Raw genomic sequence first — 24,979 nt, forward strand, 5'->3', positions numbered from 1 at the left:
CCCAGTGGTCCTGGCTACCTTCCAAGTGGAGTAATTAAATTCTGCATTCCTGAATTCCCTCTTGTTTTAATTGGATTAGGTATTCTTCACCTTTTGGCTTTAAACTCTGCTGGCTGAACAACTGGTTTTCATTATAGCGGAGCCTTTACTTCAGATGACGTTACTTTATCCCTGAATATAATGTACATTGTTTTTAGTGTACTAGGTGTTTCAGGAGAGCATCGTACAAGGTAGATCAACATTTTTCCTTACGCTTTCCATTGATTTTCTTTGCTGTGCTGATGTACACTCATTTGGCGGTTATTCCTGATCACACTTTCAACTTACAAGCCTTGTTGAGTCTGTATTATCAAAGACAGTTTATGAAAATATTTCAGGTCTTTGCTGCATCCAGGGGACCTTCTGTTTAGCCCTGTGTGCAACTTTCATCTCATTTGTGTAGTCAGTGAAATCGGGGATTGCTGGAAGTTTAGTCTTTAGCATGTATTCAAATGTTCACCTAATGATTGAGATTGCTTAGTACTTTGTGGGAACAAGCTTGTAAACAAGGAAATCTGTGCTACATCCCCTCTAAAATATGGCTTGGTTTCTAGTGTGCCAGTAACTTCTGTTCAGGTACTGGAGCCTAAATAATTGATTTTTCAATGTGTGCTGTGGTATAGCATTTTAAAACCCAGGCTGCGTTATTGATGCATACTGTGATTCTGCAGAAGTTTTAATTGTTCAACAAGGATATCCGAAAGACATAGGAAGTAATGAGAGTGAATACATGCTTTAAATCTGTGTGTTAATTTGTGGAGAGTACAAATTTTTTATATGAATAAAATGCAGATTAGTTCACTTAACAGTTCACCTGGCCCTTGATGATACCTAAATTTAGAACTTGTGAGCACCACTGGCCTGTAATCAGAATATGTTTTGGCCTGCATAAAATGGAATTATATTAGTCAACTCACATTAGTCAAGTCTGAATTCTGTGTCTGGTTGGATTTAGTTGCATTCTGCTGATGACAGGGCTCCATTTGGCTTTTTGTTTGACCTGGATACGTGCATCTTCCTTAGTGCTGTCCATCTTCCCTTATGTTGCTCAGTGTACTCCTGTTTCTGAAAATCCAAGATCCATAGCCTTTATTAAATTACAGAGTATATTTCTTGTACCCATAATATTTACCTTTGGGCATCAGGACTCTTTTTTTACCTAGAAAATAAGCTGGTACAGGATTTTGTGGGAGTTTCTTACTCTAACCTCTCTCAAAACCCTTTAAAATAAAAAAAAAACCCAAACCAAACAAGATAACATCCAGGTATATCATTGTGGGAAAGTATTAAAAAAAAAAAAAACCCAAAACCCCCAGTAGTATTAATAAACATATCTGCATTTTATTATTTAAAAAAAAAAAAGGGGTATATCTCTTGTAATTGTACAGAAGCCTTTTAAAAAAGGATTCCATTTGTGTTATGGACTATAAATGTGCTTTCCATAGCATTCTGTCTCCTTTCTCTATTAACTGTAGAGAACTGCTCTAAACTGACATAAAGCCTTTTCGTTGTGGACTTGATTTTCTTGGTATGCAAAGAGGGAGGGTAAAACCAGCATCCTGTCTTTCATCCTTCTGGATGAGGATTAATCATGATCACAGCTGCAGAATAATGCAGATCTTAGCTGCTGGGGTTGGAGAGGGGGAAGGGACAGGCAGTGGGGAGAGCAAAGGACATAGGCGGTCTTCACTTCCACATACCCCTTCTGCCCTCAGAGGCACTGTGTTGCATGAAGCAGATTCTCAGAAACTGTTTTCCTTCCACTGGCTTAGTGAATCCCCTTGTATTTCAATTTATGCTTGCTGTCTGTCAGAAGCATTCCTTGACTTTGTGTGCAGTGTCCCCATGCTACAGGACACAGCACAGTACGGTCTTCACTATATGAGGGCAGTCCATATTAAATAAAGGCATGGATTTGCTGTTGCCCCAGCTTACCTTTTTTTTTTTTTTTTTTTTTTTTTTTTAACTAATCAGTTTTTCATGTATCTTAGGGGTTTTTTCCGTGTATAAGGAATGCATTCAATTTACTGGTAAGACACAGCCACACACAGTTTTGCATGGCTTACTTGTTTTCTTGATGATGCATTAAGCAGTGGATGCTGAAATGCTGCTGGCTCAAAGGTACACAGATTTAGACCAGTAACTTTCACTATGTCTCCATAGATAGCCCCTAAATGCCTTGCAAGTCAACTGCTTTTCATATGGATAAAAGTGTGCTAATTCCTTCAAGGTAAATCAGAATGATTATGACATCTAGGAAGAGGAAACTGCCAGACAGCTCGTGAGCAATATAACTAGGACTGACCCAATAGCATCTCTAAAGCTTCCAACAAAATTGCCTGAGGAGTCTGCCAAGAAGCCAGATGCTGCTGCTGGAAAAATACCTTCTGTAGCTTGGCATTTGTCCTGTAATTGCTTCTAAGAGAGAATAAACTGTAGCATGACAGTAGAAGGTGAATGGTTCCTCACTGTGTGCTACTTGGGTGATTATTAAAAATATGTAGAAAATGAGCATGGGTTTGTGATGCGTTACCACTCATGCAGGTCCATGTACTTGTTTAGCTGCTTAAAAGTTCCCCATCTGAATAATCATGACCATCTCTTTATTTATTTTTTTTCCATGACAGTGTAACCTGCAGTGGCTTGATTTTTTTTTTTTTCTTTTAAGTAATTCCTTTTACAGGGTCCCTAACCTGATTACTTAGGCTTTGATCTGTAAGTGTGTACTGTAGTCATGCAGACCTCTCCAACTGTGTGGTTAAAGCAGAGTGGAGACAGGTACGTTTCTCTGTATGATATTACAATACAGGAAACAACACTTGGCCCCCACAGATTCAAAGGTTAGATTGTTGGGTTGGGTTTTTTCCCCCTTTGGTGTATTTTCCAGCAGTGGGAACAGTGCTGTCTTTCATTATTTAGAAAGAAACGTGTTGAATCTTACCTGCAAACAGAAGATGTGTAGATCCTGACTTCTTATGGGAGGTGCCTCCTCCCTTTCAAAGTGGTTACCATTCTTACTGATACAAAGCAAAAGGCATTTGTGGAGCAGTGTATGATGTGGTCAAATACAAGGCACTGCATTCACAAATGAGATGAGAAGAGATAAGTGAATTCAAGAAAATTATTTATGGTTTGAAATTTCTCCAGTAAAATCCAGCAGCTGTTCTCAAATACTTCTGTTTGGTATCGTTCAGGAGTCTGCCTGCTGTTTATCTTCGCAGTCGTGTGGAATTACCTTCATGAGTGACATTGCTGGTTTAAAGACAAGTACTTAAATTGAACTGTTGAAAGTATTTCTGTAGCTAAAACTCATTTACTAAATGGTTTAAAATATTGGTATTTGTTGGTTGTGGAACAACAATGTGAAAATAATTTTTGCTTGTATGTGTAAATTCATACTTACAGTCCCAGAAAGCTTTTTGCTTCTTCCCCTTTGCTGTGCTAGTCAATGAACTTTGGTAGAAGTCTAGTGGTTGGGTTTGGTGTAATAAATCAAAAGTCCGTTTACAGAAAGGTGAAGTCCTCTGATTAGTTTTCCTAATACTTAACTGTCAGGGAACAAGGGGTGAGTGTTGAAAAATAGCAGTGAATAAAGATCCTGGCGTAGGGGTTTTTTTTGTAGTTGTTGACATTAGGAAAGTTTGCTTTGCTTTCCTGTAAAGTCAGGAAGCATTCAGAAAATTGAAGGGCACGATGTATAGGTTACCTCATGTGACTGAGCAAATCTCAAAGGGACCTGAAAAAGTTGGTGCAGAGTTCACGTCCGTTAAGAAGGCCAGTATAAAGCATCACTTCACGGTCTACTTCAGATTTCAGTCTATAGCTTAAGTTGGATCTTGTGTGAGTATTGTGCTTTATTTAACATGAATGAGAGGGGGAGAACATGTTCAGTCTCACTTGCAATATTAAGAAAGTAATCTTGAAATTAAAAGAGAGAGAGCTGAATTAAGATATTTTTATAAAGGACAGGAGGAGATGAATAAGTTGCCTTCAACTTACTGTGCCACTTAAAAACATGCTGAGCTGTCCAGGATGCGAGACATTTAATTCCATAACCTTTTCTTCCAATTAGAAGGCACAGATTCTGATTGCGAGGAATTTGCATTTAAATATAAAACGTGGTGTCTCTGACATTGCTTTTACCTTCTCCCTGGTGATGCTCCTGACTGCATACTTCTCCCTTTCCTTCAGTGTGATGATTGCACCACCACGCTTTAGTAATCATTTAACAGCTCTAATTACAGAATACTGTGATCCCAACTGTGTACTTTGTCCTTTTTCCCTTCTTAGTCTTCACTCTGTTTCTTTGGTGTCGAGAGGATCAAAAAAGAGCTGTTCTTCTCCTTTGCAAATATAAATTCCAAAGGCCCTGCTCTGGTAATGTACAGATTTGCATTTTCTTGTTGCTTTAGAGTTAATGACATTGAATTTTAGACATACAAGGGGTTGGTTGGTCTGGTGTTGTTTGCTTCAGTCACGCCGGCATAACTTCACTGACACTAATGCAGATACACCAGCATAAAATTGGTGTAACTCCAACTCCATTAAAATCAATGGAGTTACGCCAATATAAGTCAAATGTAATGCTATTGATTTTGTGCTGGTGTGACTTTATTGACTTTAATGGAGGTAAGGCAGTTTTCTGCTAGCGGAGCTCAGATCGCAGTCAGGCTGTGCCCGGGCAGTATTTGTAGCAGTTTTGAGTTTTGTTTCTTGTTTGTTCTTACACAGGGTTACCAGAAATTCTTTTTCTTTTCTGCTTCAGGGTCAGCCGCGTAGTAATCTCGGTATAGTAAAGCCTTGGCGTAATGCAATTCATATAGGAAAAGCATTTAGGTAATTCAGTTTCACTCTAGTCCAATCTGAACAACATCCCATGTTACCTGGTAACATAGCAGCCTCTTGGTATCGGAGGAATGGTGTCAAGTTTTTAAGCCTGTTCTGTTCAGTGGCAGTGCTCTTTTGTATGTCATACCCTGCAAAAGCTTACAGATAGCACTTTGAGGGGAGTTTTGCATCTTAAATCAGAATAATATGTTTGAAGGAACAACGTGTGTTATATTTTACCCCAGCACACAGGAGGTTTGTTGCTCGTTTTCAGCCACTCGTTTGGGCTGGAGTTGCATTCCCTGCTACACAGGCAGAGGAGAAGCAAACACCAGCCTCTGCATTGCTTCCTTCCCAGGGTCTGGCGTGAGAGTACTGGGAAGTGTGTGCGTGTCTAGCCTTTTCCAGGAATGATTTGCTTCGTTCAAGACTGCAAATGTACTTGTCCAGCAGACTTGCGCACTTTCTTGTGGAACTGAAGGCAAACAGTGCTGCCATGACTGTTTTTAGTCGTTGTCTTTTCCATTTTGATCTCCAGCCTTGAATTTTCTGTGGCGATAGATTTGGGGTTTGATTCTGTCCTTTCTAGCCTTTGCAAGACTCCTGAAAGCAATGCTGCTCATGTTGTATGATGGTGCTCCCAGGTACGTACCTAGCTCAAAGAAGAGGTAGGTGTTAACAAAACCTGTGGAAGGTTGATACCTGATTAGTGGGAGTCAGACTTAAGACAAAGTGAAGGGACCATGGCAGCACTGGAATTACTCAGCACTAGCTGTGGTCAGCAATAGAGCAGAACAAGTGAGAGCAGTAAGTCCTGGGTTCTCAGTGCTAGGTGTTTTTTATTTCGTGGTTTTGGTTTTTGGTGGTGTTTTTTTTAAGAGGTTTTACTCTATTATTATATAAATCCTTTTAAAAGGATGAATTTCATGTTGAAAGCATTGAAGGAAAAAATGCAAATATTTTCCTATTGGTTTTAGTGATTGGCTCAAATCTCTCAGTTTTTCGTAAGAGCATTTGAATATCCTTCCTGAGAAAAATTATGAACCTACACAAAGTAGCTTTTCCTGAATGCAAAATGGCATGCTTTCAAATATTTTCAAAAATTCTGTTAAAACAACATCCATGTTCTCTGTTTTACCTTTGTTTCCAGAATGCTGTCCTATATAATACAAAATAGAAACTGTTATATTAAAATGAAATGTTAGTAATTTTCCATTAAAAATGTTGATGAAATCAATTAATTCCTTTGAAAGCCATCTTTTTAATCCAGTCAGCATTTTCTATGAGTAGAAAATTCACAGCACTTCTGGTGAATAATTGGTGAGGTGGAATGTAGTATTCACCGCTACATGGAGCGATTTCCAGGAGGAATTTTAGTAATTATTCCTGCTGTCATTGGAATACTAATAAACATCTTACTTTGGAAATATTTTATAGGTCAATTTTTTGGCAAGATGCTCTTCTAGTGGTAAATCAGCTTTAATGGTGCTATTTACACCATCTGAGGAACTGGGTAGCATGCCTGAAAGATACCCTAGAGATAGAATAATGAAGCATATTGTAAACCACAATAAATTCAATAAAATGTGTTATTTGCCTTAGTTACATGTAGGGTTTTTTTTTTTAAAAGAGCTTATTTTCAGGAGGTAAAAGGAGTATTTTATAAATACAGTTAAACAAATAGCAACTATATACAAAGGGAAATCAGACATTATGGTTTGAGTACTAAGTTATCTGATGTTGGAAGAATTAAAAAGGGTTAATTGGGAAGTATTGCTCTGGTATCTCACTACATACATAGTACAGACAGCATAGTAAAGCACATAAATCTCCTCCCTTTACTGTAGTATATACAAAATCAGAGGAGGAGGTGAGTACCTGCTCATTTCAGAGCAAACCAACCCAGGTACGGAATGTGGAGGCAGCTGTGAGCCTTGGCAAGCTGTGTGACTTGGGGTGGTAGGAGGAGAAGGAGGGTGCTGGGTGTCAAAGGAGCCTGTGCAGTTTGCCAGGGGGGACAGAGGAGTTAAACAGGGCCCTTGGCTTTCCACACTTTGCTGAGGGAATGCGTTTCTGTGTAGGATCTCAGTTGGTGCGTGTGAACAGCAAGCTTCCTTTTCACCTTTCCAGGCTACAGAAATGCCAGTAAAGACATTGCAGGAAAAAGCAGTGATTGACATATGATGCTGTGAGAGAGTGTCATTTGACTTTGTCACTAGAAACAGTGTATTAGGCTGTTCCCTGGGCAAATGACAAAATCGGAGAAGAGGGATGGGGAGCATTCAACAGTCTAGCGGAGATTGTTTTCTTTTTGCAGGCTAGCTAGAAGTTCAGTGCATGAGTTGGCTTAGACTTTGCTGCTAAACACATTCTTGCAGAATTTGCTTTAATGAAGAATATACAGGGACAGCTTCCCCCTTCCTTTGCTTTTCCTCTTCATTTTCTCCTGTGTCAGCATGTTAAGCTCTCTCTTTCACCTCGTCTTCCTTGTTTTCTTGTTCTTACTTATAGGCCTTATTAACCAAAATATATCAGTGGGTTTTGGACCTGTCCCTTGGGTTTCAGTTTGGAATTAATGTAATGCTGTCTGTTACAGATTAATAATCTGATACCAAGTAGCTTCCCATGGATGTTTGCAAGACCTGACCGCTGGGGAAATGAGTGGATGAGTACAGAATAGTGTGAGCAGCTCCAAAGGATTTCATGGCTTCCTCTCTCTGGAGGGTATAAAGGGCACTAATGGCAAGGATGGGTTTTTCCGCCATCTGTTCGTGTCCGTCCCACTGAAGTTCCCTGTGTTAGGCTGTGTGGTCAGATGAGAAGTTGATGAGTAATGTTTTTCTCCCTGGATAGCAGTCTGTTGTGCTTAAACTGTTTTCACTTTTCCAGGACCACAGCACTTTTTAAATTCTTTTGTCACTTATATTTTGCCCTTTTAATATTTTTGAGCGTTAACACTTGCAAAATCGTGGGTGTCAGTGTTCCCTTACAGATTATTTTTATACTGGGTGCTTTGGAGGAAAGGAAATGAATGGCAAGGCTTCAGAGATATAAAAGCAGGAGCTAAGGATGGTAGCATGCATTTTGTTTTGCCAAACTAGAGTTTGGGAGGTACCATCCTCTTTGTCACATCCCGCTTTGGGGCTGTAGAGAACTTAAATACCTAGGGAATGCCAGGGCTTAGATACAAATCCTTTCTAAGACAGCTTTTCCTTTACATAAGCAGATAGAAACTGGTTTCAGGGGAGGGAACTTCTTGAGTTTTGAAGGCCTGAAGAAAATTAATAAATTCATGTATTTTAAAGCCAGAGGGGAAGTACCATGATTTGTCTGACCTCCTTCGTAACTCAGGCCAGGGGAAGTCGCCTAATAACCCCTTCATGAGCTTGCTCAAGCATGGTTGAAAAGACAAATGATTTGACAGAAATTGTTGCTTTACAGATGCGTAGGGGAGGCGGGCGGAGCACGTGACTAATTTCCCTGTGCATAAAAGGTCCAACCTGTCTTAATCCTAACTGCAAAGTGAATTTACAAAAATATTTCTTCACTAAGACTTTAGGTTTTGTGCCTGTAATACAGAATGCAGGATTAAGACTTCTCTTGGAATTAAAAGCCAGTTAATTCCAGAATGCGCTGATTGTGTTCCTGCTGTAGCCACTTAATAAGGGAACAGAGAATGTCAGTATTTTGTTAAAATGAAGAGCTCTGAATCCTCTTTAGGAAAAGCTGAGGCATGCACATAACATTGTAATAGCTGGAGCAGTAACAAGGCACACAAGAAGATTGTTGGAGTGGATACATGTGAGATGATGGATTTATTTTTTTTAAGTGCAGCTAATGAAATTTTGTCTTTAGAGCAGGGAGAGAAACGTGGCAGAACTGATCAAAGAAAATAGCATCTCACTGATAAAACACATGCTGCGGTACTTCCCACAGTTGGAAGACCATAGTATTTAACAACGGTGACCTAGATTGGAGGAGACAATAAAAGCTGTTGCGGTGAGGAGCAGATTGACTGCCATTCTCATCTGGGTAATAAATGGCTGAAATACGGACAGTATATGAAAGTTTACTAATGTAGCTTATGTAAAGACCTATGCTGTTGGAGGAATTGTCTCTGTAGCAAATTCAGTTTGAACTATTGCTTGCATCTGACAGATGTTTATGCGCTCCTTTAGAAAGATACCTATTACTTTATTCAAGGATCTATGAGCCTGCGAGAGTATGACCTGATTAGGTTTTAAAGTAAATCGATATGTGAACCTGTCCAAAAATAGACATGCATTTATTTTAAAAAATATTACTCAGTGGGATAGCCTCGAGGGGATATAGCTTTTCTGGAGAGTTTGAAATGAGATAGCAGTCATATGTTGTTATTTTAAAATATTCAGTGCCGTTCAGATGCTACTATTTCAGCTATCCTGTTGAAAGTAGCTGACAACAGGAGATGACATGCTTGATGCTTTGTACCCACAACAGTCTTCTAAGACATTAAAACTTGCTTGACTCTTGACCCTGGGGATATTTTCTATTTCTTTTTTGAGATGTGGGGTTTTTTTCTTTGTTTGTTTTTGTTTTTGTGTGTGTGTGTGTAGGGGGTTAGTGTGTTTTTTTTTAAAAAAAATAAAATAAATGGAACTTATTTATAAATATTTTCCTAATGAAGTGGTGTGTGTTAGTGCTTCTTATAATGCAGTTAACCTTTAGGTAAATACAAATCCAAATTCTACAAAAATAAACCGTCAATCCAGGTGTGACTTGAGAGATGCTTTAAGTAAGTGCCATTGAGCTATAAAGACTGATGCATCCCTACTGGGCTGTAAAACTAAATATTATTAAATTGGGTTGTGTGCAGGGGGAGGGGAAGGCGATGGGGGTTGTGAGGGACATCTGTTCTCTGCAGCGCCTTTCTCCCTGTTTGCTGAGGGGATTTCAAGCGTAAGTGAAGAGCGATCCCATCGAAGGCAGGGTGCGGTGGTTCCCTCGCCATGCAGTGAATGCATCGATCTGTGCCGGGGCCCAGTGGTTGCTGCATGTGGTATCCCACCGTGACTGTCTGGGGGAGAGACATCTCCCTGGCCGTGGATCTGGCCAGAGTGCTTCAGATCCTGAACAACTGTTAGTTTGGGGTCTGTTACTTTATTCTTTTTCTTTCTGTGATCAACCTGCATTTGCTCTGTCCTTTTCTACTGTTTTAATCAAAATGCTTTTAGTCTGTTCAGGTGGTCCAAGGTGTATTTAGTAAGCACTACAACTTTGATTTGAAAGTTCCTTTATTTTTCCTCCTTTTTGCTATGTTACACTTACTCAGACTCCATAGAGGAGGAACAGGGAATTCTGTATTTTGAAATCAGTTCAGTAGATTTTGAAAAGCTATCTTTGAATATTCTATAATACGCATACAGATTTGAAGAGCTTATTAAAGAAAGCCCCTGACACACTTCAGCAATATTAAATCACTTCAGACAGTGCATGGCAGTGTAGTGTTACTGAAGCATTTTAAAATGTTAAAAGAGCCTGGATTTGAAAGTACCAGCGGCTTCACAGCCCTGACTGTGAAAAGTGATTTAAACTGTCAAAATTACGTCAGTGTTTGCACTGTATTACTTTCTTAAATGACAGAGAAGGAATGTTAGTAAATAACTATAACTGTAGTTAATCTCTGGCCAGCTAACCAGCTGATATGCTGGGTTAATTTCTTTATTAAATGCTTTTTTAATAACTGGGCAGCTGTTCAGACAGACCAGATGGACTTCAACGTAATTGTGCTAATAATGAGAACTTTTCCACAAAAAGGAAGGGCAATAAGAAGATGCATTTAGTAAGGCAACATCATGACAAATGGCTTCAGGACAGCATGGTCATCTGCCCTCAACAGACTGGCTGAAGTAGGTGGCTCATCCTTCAGAGCAGGAGGGACCAGCAGTAAGAAATGGAGGTAGTGGTTTATTCTTTGTATGTTCTTTGCCTGTAGATCCCCGGTCCTACCTGTAGCCTCACAGCCTGCCTCCCTCATACTGCTCCAGCACGTTTCTGCACTCGCTGCTGTGGCTTCACAGCTGGTGCATTTGCGTATCTCCCCAACAAATATGTATGTAAATCTATAGCTTGCTCCCTAAATGTTATCTTTTTGCCCCATATCCTGTTTTTATTTTGTAGGTTTAATTAACTGTATTTTCAAAGTTCTTTGCAAGAAAAAATACTAGATGGATGTTAAGAACTACAGCTTTGTTTACATGGAGGTAGATTCTTTTATACAGGAAACATTTGCATAAGCAAGAGGAGTGGCAAAGTATGATGTTCTCAGTGTGAGTAATGAATACATTTTTCATTTGTCTTTGTTCTAGCAGGAGAACAAAAGCATCATAAGAGCATTTGAGGAGTAAAAATCTGAACTGACTATCTGGCAATATGTTTTTGCCTTGGAATTGTTGCATTTAGGAATTGAGTCCTTTCAGAATTTTTTTGCTTTTGGTAACATTTCCAACTACTTTCTGGATCACAGTCTTTGTCCTCCAGCTGCTGGTCTGGAAGTACAGGTCTTCTGTATACCTTGTGTGGTGTCTTTAGTCTGTGGAGACGTCTCAGATAGGCCAAAACATCTCAGACAGGACTAGATGACTGTATTTAATCATCTGAAATTGTGATCAATTGACTCTATAGATGGAGAACTTCATAGTTTTCTTCCTCAGTAAGCTTGCAGTGGTTTTCTGCTTTTTTTCTTTTTTCTTTATTTTTAGATGTTTTAAACTCAGAGAATGACCATTAATTTTTGTTTCCTCCTTTAACAGCACTCCAAAGGAGTGAATGAGATGAACTGTTTGGGTTACAGTATCTGAAAGGCTGAATTATTCTCTTGGAGAGACGTTCTAAATGAGCCTGACCGAGATCCTGGATCTGTGTGAAGAGGACTAAGGATATAGGATGTCAACTGAGACAGAACTTCAAGTGGCTGTTAAAACCAGCACAAAGAAAGACTCCAAAAAGAAAGGTAGTGACTCATTTCTCTTTATTTGTATGTGTTTTGTACTTTAATCAGCTCCTACATCAACCACCTTTTATGCATCTGTGATTCTTCTGTTATCTGTGTGCTCAGTGAAAGTCAAATTTGTTAAGCCCAGTGGAAGTCTGGTTTGGGAATGTGGGATTTGGTTCTCTAACATTAAAAATACATCTTACTGAAATGTATTAAAATGTAAGAAAGAACTTATGTATTACAGTTCATTAATTTTTACTCTGCATGTATATTTCAATTTTCACAAATGGAAATGGATTTTTTTAAATTACTCTTAGCAAAAGGTAAGGATTTTTTCTCTGTCAATATGTGAATTTTCTTCTAAAGGCTTTGTTACTACTTTGTTTTGAACTAACCAGAGCTTAAATGCACTTCCCGTTACTGGAGTTTGAATCTTACAGACACTTTATGAAGTTACAGAGACCTTAGTAGCAATCTATAGAGAGATTAATGGTAATCTGGTAAAGGAAATAGAAACGAGGAGGAGAAAAACTCAAAATTAAAATGCATGGTTGGATAAGTTCATGTTTGTATTTATAGTTTTGTATCAGATTGTAGGGCAGTTCCTTGGGCTGATGAGCGTGAGAAATTGGACGATATGAATCTAGTGTTTATGAATAGGAGTACTGAAAGATTTTCAGTAAGGTTTTTTTATCCTTACATTTTTATTAGTATTTTTATTGCTTGTGGTTTTAAGTACTGATGAATTTGGAGGCCAAGGCCTTGAATTCTAGTGGGAATTCTTGTTCTGCGTAGCCGTCTTTGATTAATTTTTTTATTATTATTTTTAAAAACCTATACAGATAATGAAATTGAGGTTGAAAACAGATTTAATACAAATTGTTCAAATAAAAAAGTAAAACAAACAAAAAAATCATACTTAGTAGTTTTAATACTTGAGGCAGCAAGATTCGGACTTTCACATGAGCTTTTCAGTTTGTCATTCTGTTTCTTTTTCTGGGTGTGTAATTTAGCCATTTCTGAGGAATCTTTAAATTTAAGAAATTCTCATCTTTGCTCATACGTGTCTGTTGCTGATTTTACTCATCTTAGACGTCTTGTTAAATTTCTGGGCAGCTATACCTTTTATTGCGGCAATTCTACCAAACCCATAATTAAGGCCTTGTGTTTGTTATAGCTTTTTTTATCAGACGTCTTTGTATTAGTGTTTTTAAAAAGAGACACAGCGATTAAAAAAAATTAAGTGTTTGTTTGGGAAGATGGTTTAGAACGCTTATTACTGTTGTAGGCCTAAACTCACAAGGGAAAAATGACTAAGATTAAAAAGCTGTAGTTTAGAAAGGGAAAAATAGGGGAACTTTGATTTAAATGAGAATGTGAGAATCTGAGAGATGTGTTCAAAGCAAGTAAAGAAAGTAAAGATGCTTTGGTTGTATGATCATTCAGTATTTTTGGGCAGGCAGGAAATTAAAAAATGTCAGTCCTTTGCATTATGGATAACATCTTTTTGATTTGTGTCTCCTATGTTGTTTCTTCTGCTGGAGGGTGCAACTTTTGAAAACAGCAAACAACTGTTGTAGGAACTTGATGTTTATGTTAATAAAATATTCAGCATCCATCTCTAAAAACATTTTCATAAATCACAATAACTGAATGCTTCTCTGCAACAAGTCTGATTCTATCCCCCGAATGGGAATTCTGAGAATTACCTTTGCTGCTGAGAAGAAGTATAAAATACGTTCTGTGGCAGCGGTCAGAGCTCCCTGCAGCATGTACAAGTATCTGAAGAACTGGAAGGGACACTGTATGGCAGTAGCACATCCCCAGAATTAATCTTGTGTATTGCATGTGCAAGTCTGAGTGCATTTGATCACATCTAGCCATCCGAAGGCTTTGTGGTACAGTGAATGCTTTATACAGACAAGGTATACAATTCAGGCAGTGTTGTCTGTTCAAATCCCACATAATGAAAGTCAATAGGAACTTGGTGTGATCATTTACTTGTAATTGAATTGTATGTATTTGCGTATATTTCAACAAATGAGCCTTGCTCTGTATAGTGTGAATGATGGACATGTGAAAAACGGAATTTTTTTCTTCTTTTTTCCCTGGGTTCATTAACCATGAGCAGTGACAGGTAACAAGTACTAACATGAAGTTTCTAATGTTACTAATCAATGAGGTTGATTATGCAATGGCACTGAGTATTCCCAAGAAATTAGTCTGCTTTATAAACACAAATTTCAGCTATAGTGTATTTCCAGTGAAGCAGAGTTTGTTGTACTTCTGCAAGAGCCATGCAACCATTTCCATCCAGAGCAGGGAGGGGCCTCTCCTGCTGTGCTATCTACTGTTCTGGTACTTCTGCCATCTGCAGCTCGCAGCGCTGTGCTGAGAAAGAGCAGTAAGCTTGAGCTTAACTTCCTAACAGAATGTCGGCCCCATAGATGTATCCCATGCTGCAGGTCTGGGCTGACTGAAAGGGGATGAGGATTATTACAGAGTTGCAGGATGGGGCAGGGTTCTTTCGTGATCTCAGCATCTCTTCTGTGTAGTTTCGGCAGTATCTTTAGCTCTACATCTGTATAAAGCTCTACATCTGTCAGGTAGTGTTTCTTTTTTAAAGTGCTGAAATAACATAAAGCTTGATTCCTAAGATTTGCCAGGTATATGAATATAAAACATGGTAAGATGACAGATAAATGCAAGCTACTCTTCTTATTGGAGTACAGTGACCAAAAAGAAAGTGATGGTTATTCAGATGATGCGACTTGTACGTTTGTGGTCTAGTGTCTGCCTTGAATTACAGGCCCTGTAACATCATTAGTTAAGCAAACAATTTAATAACCTGGACAGGTTAGAGGAAAGGTCCAGGAGTTGTCTCATAATACTCAGTGAGTGTGCATGCAAAGTCCTGCTGCTGGGGTGAGCTAACTCCCTGCAGCTGGGTGGGATGTGTGTTTGAAGTTCGTTTATGGTTTCTTATGACTGCTTTTAGACTCCGTTGCATAGATTGCTGATTTTTGGGTGACGGGGAAATAGTTTGATTTCTGCTGCAGATGGGGCTAGTGACATTAATGCTCCTGCAGAGTTACAAATTTTACTGAGTATTTCTTTTTTGTGTTGGGAACACCTATCTCTTTTTGTAGTTGTATGCAGATCATTCTCTTACAAGAGGTTATGAAAACATTTCTCATTAGGCACATTGTACAGCCATAAACTTTCTAGTCATAGTCAACTCTTTGGTCTCTTTCCATTGTCACCTGAGCTGGTTTGTAAGACAGTGTTCTGTTCTAACACTAAAGGATTATTGCTACAGTTAGGACAAGAACTTGCATACAAAATCCTCTTAGAAGCTGCTGTTTAAGTAGAATCACAGCTGTGAAACTCTAATGTACTGTAGGGAACCTCAATATTAGCATGATAATAACAAATTGCAATTGTGTATGTTAACATTATCACCCTGGGTAATCTTACAAATAGGCTATTAAAAAACCAGGTACTAATTTTGCCTTTTATTCAGTCAATATCTGATGGATCTGCAATTTGATGGGCCCTAGAAATGCCACCTGGTCATACCCCAGCAGAGTGTGGGAGTTTAACTGACTTGAAGGCACAGGAAAACAGTGGTGAGCCAAGCACCTCCCTTCCTCTCTAGACTGTCACTTTTTGCTCCATGTACTGTGAAGATGCTTACAGCCCTCCTGTCTACCATTTATTCCATCTTAGGAACTTGCAGCACACTAGATGCTATTAGAGGAGATTATATTTCTGCCATCCCTCACCTCCAGCCCTAATCTTCATGCCAGTCTTGGCTGATAACTACTATTAACTGTGTTGTAATTACCTTTTTTGAGAACTTCCTCACATTTTAAAAGACGTCCTGAAGAGCTTTTGTGTTGCTCTGTTAAAGGAAATCATGCAACATTCTCAGGAGATTTAGAAAGCTCTATTTGAGGACTTTTTTGGTGAGTTTGCCAAAAACCTTCTGTAAGAAACTTCATTAAGAAGCGTTTAGAGAATTAATGATTCAAATAATGATCTTAAAGGCTGATTTTATTTCATTTGTTTATGTCATGTTGTTCATTGAGGGCTGAATAAAAATTACATGTTTGTACCATTCAGGATGGAAAAACAGGTTTTTTTGTTAGCCAAGGTTGTTAGAAACATACACCATGTTTGTCATGCAGTACATTGGGGGGGAGCCATTTTCTAAGTGTGTATGGATTATTGAATCAAATTGAAAACATTAACTTGAGCCTATCAGAATTAAAATTGATTTAGAAACCTTTTTTGGGGAAATGTGTTGCATTGATGTTGAATCCACACTGATAACTGCCTTGAAAAATCCCTTCCTGCAAAATTAACTTAAACAGGAAAACTGAAATGGGAGGTTAATAAAGGAGCGAGCCAGGCTACCAAATTTGCATGCAGATCTGCATCTGCTTGGGGGAAGGCAAGGAGACTTTTCTAGGGATTTAGTCTCTTCCTCTTGCACTTAATTCTGTAATTATGCTATTTGAAGCTTAGGATATTTTTACAAAATCATCTCTCATTATATCCCCTATAATAAGACTTTTGAGTCAATTTTCAAAATGACAGGGACTTTTAAAAATGGAAGCAAGATACAAAGAGGAGCTCAGGTTTGTTGGCAATCAGCATAACGATCTTTGGTGCTAAGGATCCCCATGGGTGAAATTCCCTTATTTAATAGGCTTCCACTGCAGTGCTTGGGAAGCACGTGGCATCTGGAAACAGATTTCACAGTGGGCCGGCCACCAAGCCAGGGACTGCCATAACTAACCAGCAGGAAGGTGAAATTTAGAGAAGGTGTGATGTGCTATTTCTTTACCATAGATGTCTTGTAGCCATAACATAATTCAATAATATTTTGACTGAATCAGTATACAAGTTCTGAAGCTGTGCGTGGGGAGGGAAGATGGGAGTGGTCTCTGCTGAGGGGGGCTTAGTGCCAGGCAAGGCGTTACTGTGGTGTGCCAGCAGAGCGGACAGCGGTGTGTGGCAGTGCTTTCATGCTGATGGAAGATCAGAGTTTGATCCTCTTGGGATCAGGACGGCAAAAAAACTTAAATGCCCCATTTGACTACTAATTAAAAGTAATGCAGTGGCTTCGGAACCATTCACATCTGTAGGATTTGGCCTCTGGCAGAGTCATGTCTCTTTCCTGGGTCTTTTAAACTCTAATGAGAGACTGGAGTCTGTCTAACTATCTAAAGGAAAACCGTTGCGTCCCCATGAGCAAAACTCTAGTCATACTAAGATCAAACAGGAGGTGCCTAGTTAGTTTAAAAGCCTTTGGGGATAAGCAGCCTTTAAATAAGGTTCTGTTTTGTCATTTTCAGTTTTCATCATAGGTACCTCATGCTACTGAAGTCCTGTTTTGGGTTTCTTAGACCTTATTTGAATCTAATCTTTGGGCTAGTAATTGCTAAATTTGAGAGTGGGATGGAGGTTTCTGGTTTATGTGACATTTACGCTTTTGCTGATACATAGAAATCTCGATGCAGTTTTACAGGTTCGTTTCCACATTGGATCTTCAGTTTAGTAAGTGCTATGAACAATGATGGTGGGATGTTTTTACTTAACTTTTTTTTGTTAACATTATGATCAGCTAACAACAATTAAAGCGTCATCACTGTAATGAGGCATTTCAAGTTGTCGATTGGTATAGGTTCATTTATTTTTCTGTTTACATAGCTAAGATTAATGGAATCCAGCAAAATTCAAATTTGATCTAAAGAGTAATGAAAGAGGGGCACAGTCAGGAACTTATTGTCAGGGAGAGGATTTGCTTTGTTTCCATGCAGCAGTTATGAGTTTTTCAATAATTTATAGATCAAGTAACAATAACATTAATTGATGCACTAATTGTGTCCACATGCCTGCCTTTAACAAATCTCTTTTGTGAAATGGTTGCTAACAACATTAATTGCACATCTTTTGAGTCTTGATGTAAGTTATGAATTCATTCTCAAGTTGAAAGAGGGTGGGAAAATCATTAATTTTGACGTTGTGTAGCTATAATTAACAAGAGTTATCCAATAACCTATCATAAATTAGAGAGCTCATGAATTCTGTTTTAAAACCCACATTCAACCAAAGGGGGTCTGTGGTTGTGTTAATTGAAGCATTCTTCGGGGGTAATGGATGTTGCGTCTTGTTGCAGTTAAAATATTTACTGTTGTTTTTAATTGAGAGACAGGTCTGCCTATGTTAAGGTTGGAGCTCTTGCTACTTTGCTGCTCCTCAGTAGAGGAATCAATAATCTGTTGAGTGTGAAGAATAACATTTCCTGAGAGCTTCTGTTATGTTATCATTTCTCAATATTTTAACAGTCGTCAAAGCGTTTCAGTGGAAACTGGTAATTAGGAGCTTAATGCAATGCATGTTCCATGGAGGATTAGACTCATGTAACAGTCATTAAATACAGGTGGGTGTTGCTGGGCTCCAAGTCTGGCTGTACATTAGGAAATCTGTTGGTTGCTGGGGGTGAGGATCACCTATGCATCCACTTCAGCCTGTGCTGTCCATTGTTTCTGGCTTCATCCGCTTACACTGCTAAACTACGTCTGAGATTTGACTGAAATACAGAGAAAGTGAGGGGATGGGGCTGGTAAGGAAGTAGAACTGCCGAACAGCCAAATAAATTAATTTTCAGGGGAGCCTTTTCTCCACATGCAGTCATTGAAAAGACTCCCAGCAAAATTAGGATCTTTTTAAATAAAGAGTTTTGTTCAGAGAGTTCAGGGAAGAAAGTTCTGTCACGTAATGAATGTAACTGAGCAGGAGTGACCTAATTCATCCAGATTAGTAGCTAAATTGCCTCTAGAGGTTTGGATTAGTGGAAGTTTCCTAATACGGCTCACATAGAAATATTCTATAGGGACAAGTATGTTGATGATGACAATGTTTTTATATCATTCTTCATCTAAAGATATTTGCCTGCCTAATACATATTAATGAATGACATTTCTGTCAGCATGTTGTTACATGCATTTGAACATTTCTACTTTTCTGAAACATTTTGTCTTTTCCATTGACATGGGAAATACTGCAAGTAAGAATAAAATACATCAGTCTTACATCTAACCTATACTTTACAGTGAGTATCAGCTGCATTGATAAATGCTCCCATTTTGCTGAAGGGAAATCAAAGACAAATAAAACTGGAATGTTAGTTTGATCCCAGCGATCTTCGAAGCATTAAATTGCTCACCAATTTTCCCTGAAATTAACAGGTAACACTTAGCATTAATGTCCACGTTATTGCAGTGTATACTTTGTCATATTACTAGGGAAAATTCCTCAAAAGTTACATAATTTTATATAATTTCTGGAAAGTAATGAGCTTTCATGGCCTATGTACGTATGGGGGAAATGTAAATTGTTTTCAAAGGTGGTTAGATCTTTGCATCGAAAGCCAGTGCTGATCTCTCAATTAAAGTTTATGCCACAAATCAGGGCAGAGCTTGATATGTAATCTGAGGGTCCTGCTTCTTATTTTGTGCTCTAACTAGTATGTCTGTCTCTGTCAGTAATAGTATCGTAGTAATTTCATTAGTCAGCTTGTGAAGAAAAAAGTGTGGAGCAACGTACAAGTTAGAGGAAACATGCATGTTTTTGTTTGTGTTTTTAAGCAACCAGAAACAGAAGTGTATAGCTAAATATCTCAGTAGATTGGTCACAAAAAATTTAGTTGAAAAATAAGTGTGTCCTTAATCTTCAACATCATAGACCTTCTGAATACTGATCACTTACTGTTAAGAAAAGTGTGGCTGCAAAATTGGTAGCCTTTTGAAATATACTGCGGGTGAATTTGTAAGCCCTTCATTCATAACTTATGACATATTCCTCTTCAAGAGTTCAAAGAAATATATAGTGAATTTGACCAAGTAATAGGCTTAAACTCCCTCTGATAAATATGTCAGGCCCAGACATTCACTGTGCTCCTCAGGAGTGAAGAAAAGATGTGGCTGTGAGCCTTGCAGATGATTCGCTCTAACTAAAGAATCAATATTGACATTATTTGACATCCAGAATAAAGGTAATATAATATGTAATGTACTTGGGATATCCAACGGCACAGTGACTGAGTGTGTTTAAGTATAACATTCCTCTTGAAAATTAATTCCTCTTAGAGGTAAATGTGTCCTCAGAAATAATTACATATTGTTTGTATTATTTTTAAGTAAACTTTGTTATATGTAATAGCTAGTGTAATGTAAAGACAGGAAAAAATGCATTTTTCTGCTTTTACAGTTGGTTGGTTTTGCAGATGAGGCAATATATTTGGTTTAACAAAATGTGTTTGTTTTCATACAAAAGATCCACACAAAGGGCTAAATAAAAAGCAAAATTTTTTTTCAGTTTTTTAAATGAGGCCAATTCATAGTGAAATCATGGGTAGGTATATTATATGTGCTTAACTGAATTTTTTTTTTTTTTACAGTTCTTTTTATGTGTACCTCAAGAGTTTTTTCTTCTCCTGTTCGCCTGCCATAGTGGTTTCTGTTGCTGGTTTCCTGGTGCTTCTAATGTTAAAGTAACAAACAGCTGGATGGTAGACTGATGGTTTATGCACCTATGGAAACTGCTAAGTGACTTTTTTTTGAGTGACAAAAATATTCTTTCCCTAACAGTTAAGAGTACTTGCAATTTATAAAAATACAGGGTCCTTTATAAAGTTCAGAAAAATTGTAAATTCGATGCATAAAGTTACTGGTACTCATCAGCTGTTCACTGAAGACCTCCATCATTAGGGACTGCCTTCTGAAACCTTTTCTTGTCTTGAATATCATCTCATTGTGCATTCATATATCATTCACAACAGAACTGCTTTGCATCCAGAGCTCAGGCTGCAGACACCTCTAAATGTCTAGCTGCATGGACATGTTAATGGTGTTAATGGTTCATCATGAGTAGGAGCTGAACTGTGTTTCACCGTTAGTGCTCTGTAGTGAGGCATTTCCCATAGATGATCCATTTTCTAAACCATGCAAAAAGGCAGGTCTTCCTTCCCTGCTTGAACCTGTGTGGCCTCTCTGAGCAGAAACTGGATGAATCCAAGCCATATGGAGCAAATACTTCAATGCTTACTAACATCTTTCCTTCTACTAGTAAAAAAAGTGAGGCTGAAGCTAATATCCTGGCATTGAACTAACGTGAGATTTGGAGAAGGGCATCTTTCAGCCTGTTGCCGTCTGTACAACCATGTATGGAGGCACTCTTAGCATCTTACAAGCCACACTTCCCCGCTTTGACCCTCCCTGAACAGCCAGTGGCTTTCCCCCACAACCTCTTTCCATAGATGAGAATCAGTGGAGTAGACTCACTTCTGATCCTGTTCTTGTTGCCCAGGCTGAAACACCAAACAATGGAGCTTATAATGTATTTGCAAGCAGGTGAGTTTACATGCTTTATTTGCTGTAGTACTGTTGGCTTTTCCTAATTCCTTTTATTTATGCTGTTGTGCAGCGCAGGAGGGCAGTTGCCAACACAATATCCATTATTATTCTGACAAGAACAGAGTAGCTTTCACTTCCATTTCCTGGAGACAGCATTACTCATTGCTGCAAAACAGCAATAAAAATAAAGAGAAGTAGGGCAAATTATCATTTGGCAGCTGAGTTGTGAAACCGCCCTTCCTTGCTCCAAGTAGATCAAGTTTGAAGTGGAGGTGTGAATAGTGTATGGTCTCTCTGGGCTTTGTGTCCGCTTTGTGATGCTTGCATTAGGGAAGAAAAGAAGCTATTGCTCCATCAACACAAAAGTCAGTATGTGTGGAACCAAAGATGTTAACGTGATCGTGTTTCCGGAATCTTCCATTAGAGGTAATTGAGTCTGGTGGGCTATAGGGCCTTGGGGGATTCATCTTCTCCCAGCCTGATACAAGGCTGCTGTGGTTTAGGGTATCCAGATCCAGCAAGGCTGAGCACGCATTCCCGATAGGCATGCATACACATACTACAAACAGCCATACATATCACCCCACACAAAGCAGAGCTTTTACCAGCAGCCACATAATCAGAAAAAGCACCTACATACACTTAGGGACCTATATGTGGCACTTGGGGACATGGTTTAGTGGTGGAGTTGGCAGTGCTGGGTTAATGGTCGGACTCCGATCTTAAAGGTCTTTTCCAACCTCGATTCTATGAACAACACAGATGGCTCAGTCCCGTTCCTCCCCTCACAGATCAGGTTTGCTAGCGGACACACACGCGCACACACTCTGTAGTTTTCTCCATAGGTGATGTTAGACATCCAGTATGTCTCCAGTAGCTGTCCCTCCCAACATCAGTCTCCTCCAGTTGTAGGCACCTGAGTCTATGGGCCTCTCAGGATTTCAGCTTCTTGCTTCAGTGGCTGGTGCTCAGCCCTCTCCTCCTAGTTGTTAGCCAGTCTGACCTGAAGTTCACTACTCCTGTGCAGGCTCAGAGTGGAGAGCACACCCATGGTGAAGTCCTGGCCCAGAAATACAGAGTACGCTCGAGGGGAAAGCCTTCAAGCCATGGGCATGCTCCTGGGTTTGTGGGCCAGTGCTCTGAGAGGCGGCTGTGTGGCACAGGCAAGCCTCTGTGCTTCCCTGGTTTGTCCTGGCTGTGCAAGGGGACGATTGCTTGTGAGGAATTCCTGGGACAGTTGTGTCCTGCTACCTTACCCATAACTGCCCCCACTGAACGCAGCAGGGGGAGGTGGGAGATCCTCCTGGCAGTGGTTTCAGTGGTGGTAGGATGTCCTGTTTCGGGGGAGCCCTGCCAAGTTGTCCAAAGGCACACAAAGCTCTAGCCTTCTTCATAAATATTAACGTTTCACAGCAGTCTCTTCTACAGATGATGGAAGGAGCAGCTTTCTCTGGAGTCAACTTGCTTTTAATGTCTGCCCCATTTTAACTACTAGCAAATATTGAACAGCTAATCTGTGATCTGCAATTACATCTCTGATTCTTTTAGCTTAGATAGAGGAGAAATTTTATAGTGAGAAGGATGATTTGGGCAGTGAAATGAAATTAAGCACAGTAAGTCTTTTGAGGTTAGCTATAAATTTCAGTTTTAAATATAAAATTGCCATCAAAGTAATGAGGGTAATATTTGCACGTCACAATAATGTGGACTAGCATGCTGATAACTAGGTGGAAGGCAAAAACATCAGGAGTAGTTAATACATTAATCCTTTTTTATACCTTGTGTTGCCTGTATGAGTTAGACATTGAACTCAGATGTTCAAAGTCACATGAAATGAATTGACTGCAGCAGGGAAACTGGGTGTACTCTATACTTGGGCATGGCTTAAGTTTAATATTGATATGGTTACCTATGTGTGTTTAGTGTTTGCTATATTTGGTAGTGTAAGGATGTTTGTGGATTGCTTTTTTTTTGTTAAATACACAGACTCAGAAGTGTCTCTTTAAAAATATTGTTAGCAGCCCTTCTCAGTAAAACTGGCTGTGCAAGAGCACAGCCTCCACTGTTGTGAGCATGTCAGAAAGATGGCAGAGCTAGCGAGACACTGGAGATCAAAATGAAAGCTACCTACAGAGTTCTTTATCTGTCTCGCATATCTCCTTTCTCTTTGCTAGACTGTAAGTAAAGCAGTATATTATATCTGTACCTCTGTATTTAATTGCATGCAAGAAATGCTGGGGCTATAAGGTTAAGCACTGAAATTCTAAGGAAGGGCAGACTTGAAATGCCTATGTAAGCCTAATTTAACATCCCTCCAGGATATACATTTTCATACAATTTTTAATGAGCTGAGCTCATATTGCTATTTCCTGGAGACCATTGTCCTGTTCAGTGAATGGAAGGACAGTGGTCAGGGAATGTGCTCCATTTGGTGCTGCTTGCTACGCTTGACAGTCAAGATGGAGCTGCCTGCTTTGTTTGCATGATAACCCAACCGGAATGTGAAAACATGGACATTGGTTGAAGCACCAAAAGATCTAAATTCTTTACATCTCAGAAAAATTATTTATTTCTATACGTGCTACTTAAGAAAAAAAAAAAAGTCTAGCAACAGGTAGGGTGGGTTTTCTTGTTTGGTTGGTTTTTTTGATTTTTTAGAAAAGATTTGAGTCTTTGTTAGAAGGCAGTCTAATAAATAGCTTTGCAAAAGGTCACATCATAGAGACATGAAAGGAACTGGAAGAAAATAACCACAATATCTGAGCTGACAGTGGTGCTTCGGTAAAGTACTCGGGTAGATGTAAAAAGGAACACATATCGGCTCATGTGATAATTAAATAGGGCTATAGAAACTGTAGGTGTTCAGAGATTACTCTTGGATGTTTTTTCAACAAAATGAGCAAATATGTTAACAGAGGAACTTCTTGTAGAGAAGTATTGTTCTCAACTAAGGCTTCATGAAGGAAACTTCGTCAGATGCAAGGTAACATTTCAGAAAGAGAAGCTGTGTGTAAGAGGAATTGGGAATCCATCCCATTCACAAGGATGGGAGAAGAGCTTGACCCTCGTGCTGATTATGGGGCATGATTCTGAGGGGAAGTCCCATAGCTCTGGTGATTACCCTTGGCCACTTTGGCATATATGTGTGTTCACCATTTTCTTAATCCTTTCTTCCTTCTTTCTTTGATTTTTGCAGCTGCCTTTTCCGTTTGGAGAATATCAGAACAGGAAAAATCTGAATATTTTGAATGTGGATCCTATTTTTGAGCAAGCTTTAGCTGAAGAAGGGAACAATAAGTTTAAAATGATTGGTCTGAATGACTGGAAATCAGTGCACAGGGCTTTGGAGGGGTGCAGTCAGAGCGGTATTCAGGAGAGATTATTTTGACAGTGCTTTCTGGACTATTAAGAGGAACGAGTAGTGAGAAGAGACTGGGATGGCAGCAGTTGCAAAGTTGATTAAGATATGGGTGCTTAATGTAGCCACAGGGTTAGAACAGAGGGGGATGAACAGTATTTAATGATATTAAAGAGAGGTTTATTAGAGGTTATCTAACTATTTAAAATGCTGGGAAGGTCTGTACTTCGCAGCTCATCTGTATGTGCATATGTTAATGGGGTCCAGGATAATGGAGGTTTATCTTCTTTCTCTTCAGGCCAAGTCCTTCCCTACCAAGGAAGTGTAGTTAGTCCCACTAGCTGCTAGACTGCT

General features: G+C 39.1%; 1 protein-coding gene across 8 annotated transcripts in view; it reads left to right on the forward strand.

Moving 5' to 3' along the window:
* DAB1 (DAB adaptor protein 1) overlaps positions 1-24,979 on the forward strand; it is a 168,033-nt gene that overhangs the window by 33,449 nt on the left and 109,605 nt on the right. For 4 of the 8 annotated variants that reach the window (XM_056356022.1, XM_056356028.1, XM_056356027.1 and 1 more), the window contains exon 1: positions 11,770-11,857. Coding sequence is in view for 4 of the 8 variants with exons in the window: in XM_056356020.1 (XP_056211995.1) it covers positions 11,791-11,857 (67 nt within the window). In the remaining 4 variants the exon portion in view is untranslated. Of the gene's footprint in view, positions 1-4,329; positions 4,417-11,657; positions 11,858-24,979 lie in introns of those variants that run through there. The other 4 variants (XM_056356021.1, XM_056356026.1, XM_056356025.1 and 1 more) reach the window with 2 other exon arrangements.

This window comes from Falco biarmicus, chromosome 11, assembly GCF_023638135.1.
Source record: "Falco biarmicus isolate bFalBia1 chromosome 11, bFalBia1.pri, whole genome shotgun sequence".
In the NCBI taxonomy this organism is placed as follows: Eukaryota; Metazoa; Chordata; class Aves; order Falconiformes; family Falconidae; genus Falco; species Falco biarmicus.